Source organism: Gambusia affinis, linkage group LG08 (genome assembly GCF_019740435.1).
Source record: "Gambusia affinis linkage group LG08, SWU_Gaff_1.0, whole genome shotgun sequence".
NCBI lineage: Eukaryota > Metazoa > Chordata > Actinopteri > Cyprinodontiformes > Poeciliidae > Gambusia > Gambusia affinis.
This window is the reverse complement of record NC_057875.1, coordinates 12489689-12507067: the sequence shown is the minus strand read 5'-3', so window position 1 is coordinate 12507067 and position 17379 is coordinate 12489689. Positions and strand designations below refer to the sequence as shown.

Here is a 17379-nt window from a genome sequence, read left to right as displayed (position 1 = left end):
ATTTCAGCCTGGCGTTCCAATACAAATTGAATTTATCCAAAGTTTAATATGTTTACCTAGAAGACAAAATGAAAACACTCTTGTGAGATTATCAACATTGTAAATGCAGTTACTTCATTCTTTGGTGCCAGAGCTGTTGTTGGACAAGGTGATGGTAAAGAAAGCTTCCTCTGCCCTCCCTCCTTTCTGCCATGGCTTCGTTCCTGAGGTTCCCTAGTGAAGGACTTTTTTCCCAGCAAATTTAATCAGACTGCATGAATTAAAGTAATAATTTAATTTGTTTACAAGGCGTCATTTGTTCTCTGTCACTCCTCGGGTCCGTTGACAATCTTCATCTCGCTGACCTCCGGCCTTTGCTGAGGTCACGTGATGCATTTATTACATTGTTGTACGAGATATGTTTAGGCTAATACTAGGCGACGAGACGCTGAACACCATGATGACATTCTTATTATTCAGATTTGTGTGATACTTTAGCAGAATGCATAACTGTGTGACCTTATCAGCAAGCAGAGAAGATGATCTAAACTGTGCTCTAATGAATTTCCTTATGAATCTGAATAATAATAACAATAAATGTATTAGAAGGTGACCCCTGCTTCATATGCATTGTTAAAGAGGGTCTTTCAAAAGTATTTACAGCCCTTTTGTCACATCTTCTCACATTACAATCGTAAATGTAAATTTAGTGGAATTTCATAGACCAACACAAAGTGGCATATTCATAAGGACAACAATGAACATTTTTAAATGAATAAAAAAAGTCTGAAAAGTGTGGCATATGTGTGTACTCTACCCTCTCACTACCTTTTAAAGACAAATTTCAAGTTTAACTGCAATTACTATAGACAGAAATGTCTTCCGATTCTTCCTTGCAGAATATTGCTAAAGTGGTCACTCCAATTGGTTGTGCAGTTCCTATAAACATAGGACCTTGAATGAACCATTCTACTCTGTGTGTGCTTTCATCTGAACTACTCCTGTGTGACTGTTTGTTCAGGGTGTTTAGTCTCAACTTCTTTGCAGCCTCTAACAGGCTCTCTTCTAGTACAGAGCCTCCCATCACTTCCTTACAGCTCCCCTATCACTGCCGACGAAAAGCATTCCTCTGTGTGATGCTGCCACCACCATAAATTGTTTGTTCAAGATGATATTTAGTGGTAGATTTAATCCACATGCAGCCTTTTGCATGTTGGCTGAAGAAAGGTCTCATCTAGCCAGAGTAATTTTATACACATGTTTTCTGTTCCCCATAAATTGCTTATGACAAACTTTAATTGAGACTTAAAACTTAAAACAGTGTTTGTCTTCAATGAAGGTCAGATCTGTGGAGTGCCTATCTAATTTGTATCTTATTAGTGGATTATCCACCTGTGTTGTGGATCTCTGCAGCTCCTCCCGAGAGCCTCACAGCTTCTTTCCTGATTTGAGATTAGATTACCAATGAGTCCCTTTTAGATCAATGTACCAATAAACATCCAAACTCAAACCCACTAACTGTTTTTCTCTTAATCACTTCACATCACGTAAGGTTACATGTTTGGATCACCGGGCCCTGTGTGCTTTTAGAAATGTGTAATTTTAATATTTCACAGTTGAGTGGGTATGAATACGAGTGGAACCCTCTTAATCCCTCTTCCATGTATGCCACTCATGACTCAAGACAACAGAGAAAAAAAAAGCCTTTATTTTTCCAAGAAAGAGATAAATACGCAATTTCTTGTTTCCATTGAAAACATGAAAACTGTTCGGACTTCAGGATATTTCCAAACAAAAGAGCTTTTAATCAAAGTGCACACAAGACCCTGAGGAGGGGGAAAACATCCCTTCATCAAAAGGTCTATTTCACACTTACTCACATCAAAGGTCTCCATGTTTCTTAATTGCAAGATTCTTTTCTTATTCAGTTATGTGATGCTCATGTTTTCATACAGCTGATTTGAGAGGAAGAAAAAGTAGCAAATCAAAGAGACTTAATTTATTATCTCTGAACAGTGATGTGTTCACCACTGCGGTGTGTGAGGAAATGTAAGCTTCTCTCTCAGAGCTGCGGTGTTGTATCCGGCCTCGGGACATAGAGAAGACGATACAAGTCGGGAATGTTTTAGGAGAAAATTAAACAGTCTCAAACTAGCAGGTTTAGATAAAGCAATCACATTGCCGCAGCACTAGAAAAAGAACAAATTATTTTGTAGTTGAGAGAGTGGCACTTTATTGCTGATGCCTCTAAAGAGAAAGTTGTGTACCAGAAATGCGCGCGGCCTGGGTGTTTTTCCTTCTTCATTGTTATCTAACCTCAATGTAATCAGCCTCTAAGTCTGTTTGTGGTGTTCACGCCAGACGCTAAAGTCTCTGCACAGAATTGCAAAATAAGTTGGGTGTAAATATGTAATTGCTGGCGCTTATTCGGAGATCTGAAATATTAGGGAGCAATATGGATCGCATTAAAATCCTGGTTGTTAGAGGGATCGGTTACGCTGAAGACATGCGGGAAAAATCTGCACAGTCTGCGAATCTGACGGAGATAGAGCGGTCGAGATGAGGGAGGGCGAGACGGGAGCAGGAGAGGATGAGGAAATGGAGGAGAAGAGACAGAGGAAAAGGAGAGAAAGATGAAAATCTCTTGATGTCTTTCTGAGAACATAGACACATTATTTAAATCTCCATCTCTTTTTAATGTAAATGTGATCAGGCTTTGCCCTGGGTGAAGGAGTGAGAGAAACGAAGTTCAGGCAGAATAGGACACACACACACACGCACACACACACACTGACAGACATTGAAAAGTAAGAACCATGTTAGCCTAGAACATGGGGTGAAATTTATAGAGGTCTTTTACAGAGAAAAACACTTTTTATTACATTCATTCTTCTTTTTTTTGTCAGTGGTTGGTGTACAGTGTGTAAGTTTAGGTGTGTGTGTATAAGTTTGCCTGTGTGTTTGTGTGGAATCTGATCCCTGCTGCAGGCCCCCTGGCCCTGGTCTGTCTGCATCCGAAAAGCAAACTCTGCAATTATGATGACCGCCCTGTCCTTTTCATTCCCTATCTCTGTCTCTCTCATCTGTCTGTCCTGAGCGCCATCCCTCCCTCTCTCTTCCTCTCCCTGTCTTCATCTTTGTCTTCACTCTGACCCATCTCTTTTGATAGCTAAATAAATTAGCCCTAATGGTGAAAAGGTCAGGAGTGATTTCTTCAAACTTTATTTTACATGACTGAATTTAAAATGTTTCAATTTTTTGTACGTTATTCATGTATCTACATTTATCGTCTGGTGGGCAACAGTTTAGCTACATGTCTAAATAATTTATTTGTGAAATTCTAAAAGCAACAACATACAAAGACAATTTAGAAAAAAATATGACAAAAATTAGACAAAGTCTCTTTTTTTGGTAATTTACAGTAGTTTAGCGCCTACTATCTCTGATTTGCATTGAATATTAATGCACAAAATAGGTAATTTTGCTGTGTCCTCTGTGCTCTGTGCTAGAGGAAAATATTGAACATATTTATTAATAATTATATGTATTGAATAAAGTTGTATCGGTTTACTGATTAAGTACTTTTTCCTTGATTTTTTTTTCTAGCCAAATAGTCATTCTGAGATTTTCTGTTTCTATTAATTCATTTCAAATTTGTTGAATGTTTGTTAATCATGCTTTTATGCATAAATGGCAAAAAAACTTCCATATTCCTAATTTTCTGTTTGACTAAAAACTAACATCTCTGTCAACACAGGTGTTGGAAGCAATACTCTGAAAGTGAGCAAACATTGCACTACTTGGAAATTATTTTTGCTCGCAGTTACAAGGTGTATTAAGGTTCAGACTATCATACTGGATTTCTGCAAAAACTAATAAAACTAACAGTTTAAGTTTTGAGCCTATAACGTTCTTAAAAATTGTCATATTTTCTGTACTACAGCTGAAATTGTATTTTATAATGTGTTTAAATTTCACATATATTAATTTATTGTTTCCTGGATATTTTTCTAAGCAAGTTTCTTCACCTGGAATTTGCTTACTGAATGTTTGGGCAGGTAATATTAAAACAATCTGCTTAAGCCACCGTCTAGCTCCTCCGTCATGAGAAAGTTTATATTTGATGATGTTTGACTTGAAAACAGATTTTAACACCTACTATACTTTTTGTACACTTTAAGAAAGTATAAATAATCTTGATTTTAAAGTACTGAAGTCACTTATCAGAGTTGATGAACTTAAATCGATAAAGCTGCTGTTTAATGATAAATTTAATTTGATTGTATAACCTGAAAACCTACAAATCATGAGATATAAAACATTAATAGACCTAGATTAATAGATCTCATTAAATTTGTTTTTAAAAAGTGAATTAATTATTTTAATACACATTCAAAATATGCTCTTCAATACCTGGATGATTACAGTCAATGCTACTGCTCCATCTGGAAGTATGTCACACTCTAAACTCAGATCAGATTGGTTCTTGGCAAAAATGGCCATTTAAAACGGATCGATTGACTGTATGTGTGATTTTTATCTGCTACATTCTCAGCTGCTTTGTGCTGCTTTCATTCTATTTCACACATTTCTCACAAGGACATTGATTTTATTATTGTGACATAGGATTTTGGATTCCAAGGAAAAGTTGCAAAAATTTATAATATACACACTTTAACTTGCTTATCTTGTTAAAGTTTTAGCTAAATTTTTGTTTAGTTTATGATCTGTCTAAAATTTAAATAATAATGGTGTTGAAAAATGTTGTATTAGACTTTGCAGTAATTTGCACAAAGCTAATAAACATCTGTTCTTCGAAAACAGTAAGTTTGATAAAAGCAGACATAGAATTGGATTTCTTTGATGACTTACTGCGAAATATTAAACATACTAATAACCAACCATACGCTGACGTTTTCTTTTGCAATTTTTTAAATGTAAATTCCATACATTTTTCCTTTCTTTGAACTGCCTTTCTGTCTGCAGCCTCTGCCTCCTTGTCAGGTTTGACTGATCTGCTCACTAATTGATGTGCTGCATTCATTACAGTTATTAATGCTCTGTTTACTAACACATCTTGCCCTTTGCATGCCGCTGAATAAGGATGTCAGTGAGCACTTAACCACAAGCTGGCCCTTTTCCTCCTCGTGCGAGTCCTTATGTGCGTGTCAGGTGCACGTTCGGAGTATCGGCACGCCTTTCCCTCATTCTTCATGTTTTTCATCTGGAAAATCATCCCATGTCCTTCCTTCACCTTTCCCCACATCTGCCCCCACACTTGCTTGATTTGTAACTTGATTTCAGGAAAGGGAAAACCTGTAGATTATCCTGCTTTCATTAGGGGGGGAAAAACCCAGTCCGTGTCAGAGAAAGAAGAAATCAATTTAATACAGACTTAACTGGAGGAAATTGCATATTCTGCCTGTATGTGCTGAACAGGCACTTTCTCTTCCTCACAGGAGACCTGCCTCCCTATTAATTGCACTGTTTGCGCGTCAGAGGGTGAGGAAATGTGTGTGCATGCGAGCATTTGTTTATTTGTGCGTGTTTGTGTCTGCAACGTGCAGAACGTGAGGGTCCTGAGTTTGCAGGGGTGTGTGTTCGGCCTCTTTGTCTGCATGGAGGTCAGCTCTCCGGCCTGCTCCGGAGCACCCGGACAGATGTTTCTTCGCTTTTAGCCGGGGATGCGCACACACACATCACACGTGGTGTGTATCCATATTTCTTTGTTGTTGTGTGGTTCATGCATAAGCACAAGTGCATGTGACTTAGCCAGGTGGAGAGGAGATTGGTTGGTATTTATGAACAAACGTCATAATTGTGACAGGATGATATACGAGCTGCACGTTCCACAGTTTCTCCCCTCCTTTCTTTTCTCTTTTTTCGTTTTGCTAAAAATATATCAAAATCTGTGATACGAGTCTTAAAAGCTGATGGCCAATTTAGCGGGGTGTGTTGGAGACAAGGTCACGCCGATCTGAGTTTCCCTGCGTTCCTCCCTCCGAGGCCTGTTCTAATCTACGGAGCAGGAAGAAGGGCTCAAAGTCATTTCTCTAATTGCTTTTATAAGGTGCCCTTTTCACATGGTCTCTTCCCTGCTCATTCACTTTCATTGCATTTTCAACACCTTTTCTCTGCACCTGCTGGTTAAGATACGCCCATGCTACATTGCTCTCACTTTAAAGCGACATTAGAAGTATTCGCAGGAAGTGAAACTAGTTAAAACCACAAAAATGCTAAATTTTTTTACCTGATTGTGGCTGAGGAGATTAACAAGGATCAGTGGGGTAAGTGTTTTGTACACATGGAGTACTTTGTAGCCTTTTAAAGATGCCTCTGCTTTGGTGATCCATAAGAGGCAGCGAGGTGGCGAGCGGCACAAGGTGAGGGTAGATGGAACCAGGGGTTAAAGTATGAGAGTGAAGCCTGAGAAGGATAAGGGGAGTGCGGGATGAGATTGAGTCCAGTGCATTAAGACAGTGTATTATTTGGCGGTTCCACTTGCTTGCGTCCATTAGTGGTGGCTGCTGTGCTATTAAAGGGGTCAGCGAAGTGTGTGTACCTATGTACGTGTGTGTGAGGACGCCCACGTGTGTGTTTCAGGAGTTAGCAGAGTGGTCCAGTGTCTTATTGAACAGGATGAAGCTGCCCCTGCTTTAATACTTCTTCATTTTATTGGATTGGATGGCCTCAGTTATAATTGTATTAGAGCGCTTACCCGTCTTACGCTACCTTCCACTCCTTCTCCATCGCTCTCCACAACAGAGACCACATGCTGTAGGGAAACACCAGGGGAGGCTCTTAGGATCTCGGCCTTCTCTCTTGTAGGCAGAGGTTAAGAAATTGTTGCTGTAGTTTTCATCCCTCCTACAGGTAAAAGCGAAACATTTATCGATTGTTGTACTGTAAGTTGGATGGCTGGAGGTGAGAGATGGTTCATTCGTCTAAATTCTCTTCTGATGTTTTTTTTTATTTGCAGCCATTTTGACAATGTTTGACAGAGGCCAGGTGGAAAATTATTTATATTTACAGACTTGTTTTTTTTTTTATTTGTCTAAAAGTTTAATCCATCCATCATAAATCTATAAATGGACCTTTTCTATTTCTAATTTACAGACATTGGCCATGAAGCACAGAGAGCTCTGGACATTAAAATCTCAAAAACCTGTGTAGTTTGTTTTTAGATGATGCGTGCGGCTCTGTGGACTAAAGCCGGTTCCTGCGGTTCCCTGAGGGAGTTACCCAGAGAGACATCGCTGTCCCTTGCTTCTGTCTTTCGTCCTTGAAGGGAAGAGAAGTTGTCAGGGTCCTCATAAAAACCCTGAACGATTGTATCTCTGTGATCTGCCTGTCTTTTTCTATCCTTTTTTTTTCCTCCTTCTCCTTCCAGAACCTGGCCATCTGTCTAATTGTTCACCTCCATAGCTTTAATGCTTTCTACATGCTCCCCCCTCTTCTTTCCAGGCAATAAACTTTATTTTCTTCGCAAGACTTCCGTCTGCAGGGGGAGGGTAGGCAGGCGGGCAAACAGGCTGCTCACCTTCTTCCTGCTGGATTTGCTCCAGTGGACCCCCTAAAATCCTCCCTCTATCCTTCCTTCGTTCTCCCATTTCTTCTTTTTTTTTTTCTACCACATCTCCAGAGGAGAGATGTTCGTCAAGCTGACACCTGCTCTCATCTTCTCTGCTGGCCATGCACTCATGAAGAGCTTTCCTGTTGAGGAGGCCTTCCCAGTCACCTGTTAATTATCAAACAGCGTGCATGTCCTGACCTTGTTTGGAGAACTTTTGCGCGCTCCTATGCCAAAAAGTTTCTTAATGTGACGTAGTCAACATCACATGGTTAAAATACATAATTATAAACAAACAATATTTTCTCTTTTATAAAATAACCCCCTTTCCCTTGAGTTTGTGGCCCATGTGAAAGTGACACGAAGTATAAATGCATATTGCTCTTGTAAGTCATTAAATTAGACAGTTGTCTCCTCTCACCTGTGATTACTGCTGTGTGTGGATCATATAAGCAGGTACCCTATAATCATATCTATAATAGTCATAATCAGCCCTTTAATGTTCTGTAATAGCATCCGTATAATGGTATAGAGTGGCATCAAGAGAATAATTCAAGCATAGCTAATGGTGTGATGGCATGGTTTTACCCTTGAGTCACAACATTGCATTTGTTGTGTGCACGTGGGGGTGTGTGCGTACGCCTGTGTATGCATGTTTGAATACGCCCCGGGGCAGTTAAGGTGTCAGTAAAATGCCTGAAGAATCCTATTTCTTAACCCTTTGTTGTTTTCGTTTTGCTCACTGCTCCGTGGAACGTCCTTGCTGGGAGTGTCATGTATGCTTAGCTTTGCAGGGAGACATTCCCAAGTGATGGTCACACACAGGAGCTCATATCTGTGGAAAAAAAAAAGAAAAAAAAAAAAAGGCTGACAGCAAAGCAGCGGTGATGCCGCTGGTGGCAGGGTTGGGAGCCGAGTTTCTCTTCCGGGTGTTATGCGAGCTGATGCCGTTCCTCAGGGATTTGGAGCGCTGCGCAGGAAAGAGTAGAACTCTGAGAGCAGAGTGCGCGGGATGCTCAGTTTCACTTCATGCTACGTGCTCTACTGCTAACACATGTCAAGGTCCCATGTGAGCTTCCTTGAACTTGGCCTGTTTAGTAAATGCTTGTATTGATATAAACAAAGCAAGGTGGAAAGGACAAGAGAAAAGAGGATCTCTGTTGACACATTGACAAACATGGTTTTCTGCTGTTTTTAAAGAGATGTGGCCCTGCAGGCCTGCATGTGTCTCAGCTGAGGCCTCTGGCCTGCAGCGGAGCGCTACACTGTGATAGAGAGGATGATGAATATTTAGCTTGTCTTCTCCAGTGTGTAAATGCAGCTATGCATTCATTTCTTAAGTCATTTATCTTTCTCTTCTCCACTCCTTTCCTCAGCCTGTCTCCCAACATATGGCATAAGACGGGCCACACACACACGCCCACGTGCACACACACGCTGACGCACACATGGGCTATATGTACAGAGTTCCTTAAGTCTTTGAGGTCTGCTTAGAAACACCATAGTTTGGTACAGTGGTTTCAAGCAAACAGAAGAAATGGCAACGTGAAATCACTCACAGCAACTTACGTTTCTGTTTCATTTGACTAGTTCAGTTCACATAATCTCCAAAAATCATGACATAAAAGATGAGTGGGAAGAAGAAAAACTCTTATACAGCATGTCTGTCTTTCACATACATACACTCAAAATGTAGTATATTTTAATTCTCACATTCAGCTGAATTATTTAACAGAATCTTGTTTTGTTCCTTTTTAACTTCTAAACTTTTAGTTTTTACATTGACAGTAATGACAAAATGAATCTTTTCAAACATTCTGTTGTATTTTTTCTTTCTCTTTTATTTTGCAATTATGAATATTTTTTTTCTCTCAACAGCACAAAGCAAGAGTAGAGGCCATGATGTGTAACCTGGCTTCTCTCCGCAGTGTCAGGGAGTTTGCAGAATCTTTCAAGGCCAAGAAGCTGTGAGTATAAACATACATATTTGTTTCTGAAATCTTCATATTCTTGCAAAAATATAGATACTTTGCCTTACAAAAGTATTTATATCTGTTGAACCTTCCACATTTTACTAATTTATAGCTACAAATCTCTGTGTATTTTAAGTGATACCTGAACACAATGAACCATTGTGATTGTGAGGTGGAAGAAAAAGAATATGTTATCCATATGTATATAAGTCTTTTGCAGATTACTTTAAAGATTATCCTGTTTTTAGCTCCATTCGTTCTCACGGGGATGACAGATTGAACAAAACTCTCTGAATTGTTCAAGCTTTAAATATTATTTTTTAAGCCAGTATTGATTGCTTTGAATTGCATTTAGGGTGTCGGGGTGAAAGGGGTTGAATGTAAATTTTATATTTTAATTTTGAAAAAAAAAAAAGAAACTTGCAACAAACGATGTTTAGGTACGACACTTTCCTAGTCTATCATAAAATCTCAATATAATTAATCAAAGTTAAATTTAAGAAAAATGAGTACTTGTGTAAGGAAAGACAATATTAATAATTTCTTTATTAATTTCTGTTATTTTAGGGTCTGACTTTTGCTTACATTTGGCCCCAAATAATTACAGTATTTCAGAATTGTGGTTCAGAGTCCAGCAAATCAGATGTAGAAGTTTTTCCTCAGTAGTTCTGGACTTAGAGGAATAACTAATCCATGTTAATGTATTAAGGACATAAACAGTGTATCTAAATCTGGTGTACTTAAGGGACATCCTGAACTTTACTGATAGACACCATATGGACATAACCCCAAGAGTGAGTGTGTGTATTTGTGTCAAATTACTTGACATTGGTTGAATGCTTTCCATCGCTCATTTTGTCATGGTCAGCTTTTACTCCTTGCGTCTCACATCCGGCAAGCAGGCGTTCCGTTGCTATTTTGGGGTCGTGAATACAGTTATCTGTGCTGCTCATCCACCTGCAGGTCTCTGTAGGACGAAAGAGCGTGTGTGTGTTTGTGTGTCTGGGAAGGGCTGTTGGTGTCAAGGGAGCCCCTTGGGGAGAGGCAGGGCAGCCATCGCCCGTAGCAGCCCTGGGGCAGGGTATGGCCGTCCAGGGCACACGTCTTGGGTCATGACCAAACTCCATGGTTGCGGTCTTCGATCTGTGTTATATACTTTTATTCCAACTTCTTAACAAATGTATTTGCATCTCCTTATAACAGCTTAAATCATACATTTGCTATCATCCCTTTCATTTCGCTGTGTTCAAATTATCTGTCTGCTGCCAGTTTTCTCTCTTTCTGTTTCTCATGTTGTCTCTCAGTCTCTCTTTACCTCAGTATTTTGGCAAGGTTGTATTTCTTCATTAGCCATGCTGTTGGATGGGAGGTGGGGAGTGGGGGACTCCCAGGGGACGTCAGAGTACATTAATTCTCATCAGAAGGCGAACAGAGCAGAGTGGAGGCTGGGAGCTCTGAGCTGTGAATGGCACTGGGCAGCTGTCTGACTCCACCAACACTCTATTACTGCACGTATGTCTTCAGGCATAACACACGGCGGAGCCGCAAACACAGTGGCCACATGCGTGAGCATACGTGCACGCTCAGACAACTGTGCGCGCACTGTTTGCATGCGGACACGAGTACACAATAATGCTCCTACAGCGTGTCATTGACAGGTGAAATGTAATCAGAGTCTTTTTCTTTGCGTTGCCTCGTTTCTCACTCTCTTGCTTTTAAGCGCTCCAGTCAGTGGCTTTCATGCTGCTTTGTGTTCCATTGACCCCAATTCTGCTTTAATTGCCTGTCCTTTGAAATGAAATTACCTGGATATTGATATTGTTGAATGCAGTGCGATTTCATTGGGATGTAATTGATGAAGGACGCTGCTGACATAAACGCTTAGTACAACTTCTGCTTCTGCAGCTCGTAATTAACACAAGCTATGTGTGCTCACCTGCATTCATTTTCTCTACTTTTATTTTTGATGCCTTGAAAAAGTCTCCCTACTGCTTGAAAGCTCAAATGGATTTTTTGGGGATTCTATATGATTGACCAACACAGCAGTGAATGATTAAGAGAACAAAAAAGGATGTACAGTTATTCTTATTTTAACAATGAAAATATTGAAAGGTGTTGACATTTATCCCGGCCTGTGAAGTCAACACGTTACCCATTGACCTGACATCTGTGTTCATGATGCTGTTTGTTCACCAATGTGCTACAAACCCATGAGACCTTCTCAGGATATCTACACATATTTTTGAGGTTAAATTACAAACAGGTGGAGTCTGTTTATCATACAGCTGTGGAAAAAAAATGAAGAGACCACTGCACTGAACCTCATTGAAAACCTTATGGTTCTTTCTCCAAATATTGATTTCTGAACTCTTCCTGAGTTAAAACACTACTATGGTTGTTTCGAAATAAATATTAACTTGTTTTCTTTGCACTATTTGAGGTCTAAAAATGCTGCACTTTCTTGTTATTTTGACCATTCGTCATTTTCTGCAAATAAGTACTACATTTTTGCTTTGGATTTCAGAGACGTGTCAGTACATGTCAGTTTGTTCTATGAATCTTTCTTTAATTCATAGATAACATCAAATTCCAGTAAAATAAATAAGTAAAATACATTAACAAGGTTCAACGATTATGAAACGGTTGCAATTACATTTGCTGTACTTTGGCCTATATTTTTCCTTACTCTATAAATATTAACTTCTGGTTCTTGGGGAGAAATATGGGTCAGAAGGAGTCTTTACTTTATGTGTGTTTCCAGTTTTCCTCATTTCAATAAAGTCCAGTGTTAATGACTGCTTGTCCAAACCTTACTCACACAGGCAATCTCTTCCTGCTGGCCTACATTACCGAGGAGGTCAGGGGTCACACCCGTGGGGGTTATTTAAAGTAAATATATAAACGTATGTGTCCCCGTCTGGTAGTTAACACCCTCGTTTGACCAGCGCTGAGATTGCACCGCGGCACATGGTGTTCTGTGAAGCCTTAATGTGGAGAGAGGGACTGTGGTATGCTGCAATAGGCCTATTAAAGACATTCATTAGACCTGCGCTTATGAGAGAGGGACTAACTGGTGGGCAGTTGAATTAACAGGCCTTTTACATTACAAGCAGATTCCCCAGAGCCACATTTAAGCACTGTGTGTGGGGGGGGAAGCTCTGTACTGGCCAGAGAAAAGTTGGTTATCTGAGTTTTTGATTAGAAATTTGTGATCTTCTCTGAGTGACAGACTCTGTTTTGTCCCTTTGTCTTTGCAGGTCAAGGTCACAGCATTTGAATTCCTAAGAGGAGTTACTGGAAAAGGGATTAGTTTACAGTAAATGCTTTAGGGGTTGAAAACTTGGGTCAGGAGTTCAAGCCCATGGCATTAGTGTGAAGCCCCTTGTGAGCACACTGGGGACTGAGCCAAGAGTTTTGCCTTGTTTTGCACAATGATACTGTACTTCATACTCTGTTAGTCAAGTGAACGTCAAGTCAAAAGCAACAAATTTATTTTGCCATCTTTTAAGCAAATAGCACTTTCTCACTAGACCTTGAAATCACCACAAGTTTTTACTGCTCTGTTTCATTTTATCTGCAGCATTAAGCATTCACAGCCCTTCAACTCACACTTTGTAAACCCATATAGACTTCAGTGTGTTGTACTGAATTGTATTTTATTTGTTAGACTGACACAAAGTAGAGAATAACTGTGAAGTAGATGGAATATAATAGTTTTCAAAATCTCACACAAAGACTGAATAAATTTTTTTCCAGTCCCCTAAAATAAAATCCAGTGGAACCTTTAAAGAACAAACGACATGCAAGGAATCATTCAAAAACAACAACTTACCAAGCATTTAAATGCCTGTTTGTACTTGTCTAGAGCAGCTGATAAACCCATGAATCTCTGGAGGAGCTATAGAGGTCCACAGCTCAGGTGAGAGAATCTGTTTTCAAGACAATTGTTGGTCATGTAAAACAGAAATGGAAGCATGGCAAACAAAAAGGGACTGGTCAATTTATTTCCATTTCTGGTGTGCCACAAGTCATGACTTTTTGTTCATAAACTAACATCGACCCTCATTTTTATTGCCCTCAGTCCAGCTAAATAAAACTCGCCCACAGCTGAAAATTCAGCACGATCTTTTCAAAAAACCCAACTCATTATTTTTGATGAATAACCACTTCAGGAGATTTTGGTCACTTTTAAGGATCCACCACTTTGTTTGTCTTTATAGATTTTAAAATAAATACGGTCAGTAAATACTAAACCTCCCCCACACCCAACAAAAAAGTTAAGTTAAAAACACCAGTGTTTTGCAAATAATTGTGAAATACTTATGTAAATTAATTACTCTCATGTGGCAGAATGGCCCAGTCAAAGTCCAGAAATAGATCCAGTTGAGTACCTCTGCTGAGACTTTAAAAATCTGACTGATTTTAACTTATTTTGCAAATATGAACAGACTAAAATGTCAGCATCTAGAAGTGTACAGCGAACAGAAATTCAGCTGTAATTGCAGCAAAAAGAGGTTCTATGACGTGTTGACTGAGGGGATCTGAATAACGATGGATGCCTCATTTTTCAGAATTGTATTTGAAAACTTATTTGCAAAACATGTACTAATTGTTGTTCACGTTACAGATATTCACTTCTTTGTGTTGGTCTGTCCCATAAAATTCCTATGAAATATGGCAAACTTTGTGCTTGTAACTGTAGAAAATGCTGATAGTTTTATGGGTGTGAATACTTTTCCAATGCACTGTACTCACTTGTGTGTTGCAGCTCAAAACAATTTAGTTTAGACTTCTTTGCCTTGCTATATTTTGGGTAAAAGCTTAAATGTCTCACTGCTGGTGTGTTGAATATGTGCTGAGGTTGGCATTCTCTAAGTTGACTCCTGCCTAGGTTTGTGCTCTTTAATGAACCTAGTGTGTTCAGAGGCCTGAAGGTGATCGTACAGTATAGTACTATGTAATAGCATGGGATGGCTCATTATAGAAAGGCATAACAATTCACACATTAATTTTCCAGCATCCAGTTTTTAATTAATCCAGTAGGCAGTCTTAAACACAGGGTACACAAATTGCCTTTGGCCTCATAATTAATTCTAATGGAAGAAATTAAAAATTGGTGGGGTGTGTTTGGATTGTTCGCCTGTGTTACTGTGCCTTTTGAGCTCGCTAGAGCGTCACTGTCACCGACAAGGATCTCTCACTACCTTGACCAATCCCCTTTCTCTGCCACATGAGGAGGTGGATCTGCTCGCCCACTCAACGGAAATCCAAAGCACATGTGGGCCGCTGAATAAAATCAGCTGCTTTAAATATCATGACTTCAGAGAGCACTTGGTTTTATCTGCTTAGTCTTCTCCAGTCGATGTGCTGGTGGATTTGGTTTCTCACGGTAGCTGTGCAGATGTTGTGTCGAAACACTTTACTTCCATCACGAGTTTGTTTAAATGATCGAAGAATCAGTTTCCATCCGTAGCTGCTTTTGGAATCAAGCCAGCTGGAGTCAGTATCTACAGTAATTGTTTAGTAATTGTGGGGAGACTCACTGGAAACCTCTGTATAATCCTATCATTGATAATGATGCTCCTCTGCAGACCAATAAAACCTTCTTTAACGGGCAAATTTCAGATTTTTGAGCCAACAAACTTAAAATATCTTAAATATGTGAAACAAATACAACACAAGTAGCATTCCTATTTTATTCGAAAGTACATACATAATTTTAAAGTACAATTTTAAAGTACACAAAAGCCATGGAACCATGCCTCTTTAAAAGTAAACGACACTACCATGTTTGAATAGGAACATGTGGAATCACTTTGTATTGATGTAAAAAGGAAATAAGTTGTTTTCCTGACAAAAAAAATACCTTTCTAATAAAATATGTAGAGTGGATTTGTAGCTGGTTATTGTTAACACAGAAAACAGTGGGAGTGAGCTACATTCCCTGAAGATCGTGCCACATAGAAAGGGTGGTTAAGACTTGTGAAAGTAAACACATCAAAAATATCTCACCACCCACTGGTCTGAGAGTCGGGTCTCTGTATCTGGGATCGTCCTTATTTGGCCTCTTTGGCTGCATTCTCAAGTGTCTTTTGGTTATTTTTGTTCTTTTGTACTTTTTTAAGTAGCTCTGGACATAGAAATATTGTTTTTGTTATAAACAATTATAAACAGGAACACATTTGAAAAGAAAAGTTACAAAAATGACAAAATATGTGCTTTTAACAGAAAAAATACATTATTTCTCTCTTTGTTTCCAGTTCTCTTACTATTCTTACTTTATCTTATACTTTGATAATCATTCTTTTCCTAGTCATAACTTGTTCATGTATCAGCTTATTCTGATCTATGTTTTGCCTCTTTTTTTGTCTCTGTAAAGCCAACCAACTCAAATTTGTTTCTTTTGCCACAGTCCCCTGCACATTCTGGTGTGCAACGCTGCTGTGTGCACTCAGCCCTGGAGTCTGACAGAAGATGGCCTTGAGTCCACCTTCCAGATCTGCCATCTTGGTCACTTCCTCCTTGTGCAGTGTCTTCAGGACGTCCTGTGTCGTTCAGCTCCTGCCAGAGTTGTAGTCGTATCCTCAGAGTCACACAGGTAAAACAAAGACAATGATCACACTTCTGATATTAGATCTAAAATGGAATGATAAATGCACTGAACTTATAGAGAGCTTTTCCAGTCATTTTGACCACTCAAAGCGCTTTACACTAGAGTTACATTCACCCATTCGCACTCACAAACACACACCCATTCATACACTGATACGCAATTTGGGGTTAAGTGCCATGCCCAGAGGCACATCGACATGTGGCAGGAGGAAGCTGGAATTGAACCTAGCATTCACAGTAAAGCTGCAGTAAAGTCTCACAGATAAAGTTTAAGCAGTAATCTCCCAAAACTACCCTGTCTAATCTCCAGCCCTTCAGCTCTGCTCTTGCTCTTATAACCACCACAGTGGCTAGTTTTCAGGACACATTTGACAGATAAGACTTACTGTGTATTGTCAAACATGACAGCCTCAGTCACTGAAACTCATTTCCTTCCCCTTGCTGTCACTATGAATCAAACGTATCATCAGCTTGATGGATGGACTTATCAGCTAAAATTTACTTTGATCAAGTATCTGCTCCTTTCTGCCTGACCCCTGCACTCACCCTCTCTTTCTCACTACTTTCCCCTCATCTATTGTTCTTTACATCTGTCCCTTTGTTAAACAACTCTACTCCACAACTGTGTAGTCCACAAGCATGATATCTTGCAGTGATCGGTGAGCCCAAGCCCTGAGCCATGTGTTTCAGAGTCATTCTCTTTCTGTGTGCAGCATTGATTCTGGTTTCAGTCAGTCGGACAGGCCAGCGGTGATTGATTGGAGCTCTGCAGAGTGACCTGTGCAGCTGAGAAACATACAGTTATTATAGCAGATCTACTGTAACAGCAGCTCTCATATGACTTGCGTTTTACAAAGCATGAAAGGACAGGAGCAAAAGTTTGATACATTCTTGGGAAATGTATCAAACTTTCTAGAATAGAACACATCCTGAAGAGAGTATCTACAGCATTTATTGGACTGAATACATGCTATATTGTGGGCCTTTTTTTTCTGGGGATGGCAAGAACAAGGGCAAAGTTCTTCATCCTTCACAAGAGTTTAAGTGCAGAACCTCTGGGAAGTCCTCATCAGGTCCTCCCAATGTAGCATTTTTCAGTGTAGTAACTAACTACACCTGCTTCAAATTTCACAAAAATCCTAAAGCTGTTGGAAAAACTTTCTTCCAAGAATATGGCTGGGTCACCTAGAAGAGGGTGAATGATGTTGAAAGACCTGAAACACCCAATGATTCCCATTTAGTTTT

General features: G+C 39.5%; 1 protein-coding gene across 1 annotated transcript in view; it reads left to right on the top strand.

Annotated features, from left to right (window-relative positions):
• wwox (WW domain containing oxidoreductase) overlaps nt 1–17379 on the top strand; it is a 150813-nt gene that overhangs the window by 31537 nt on the left and 101897 nt on the right. The window contains exons 6-7 of the mRNA XM_044124166.1: nt 9428–9516; nt 15935–16120. Coding sequence (XP_043980101.1) covers nt 9428–9516; nt 15935–16120 — 275 coding nt within the window. The remainder of the gene's footprint in view (nt 1–9427; nt 9517–15934; nt 16121–17379) is intronic.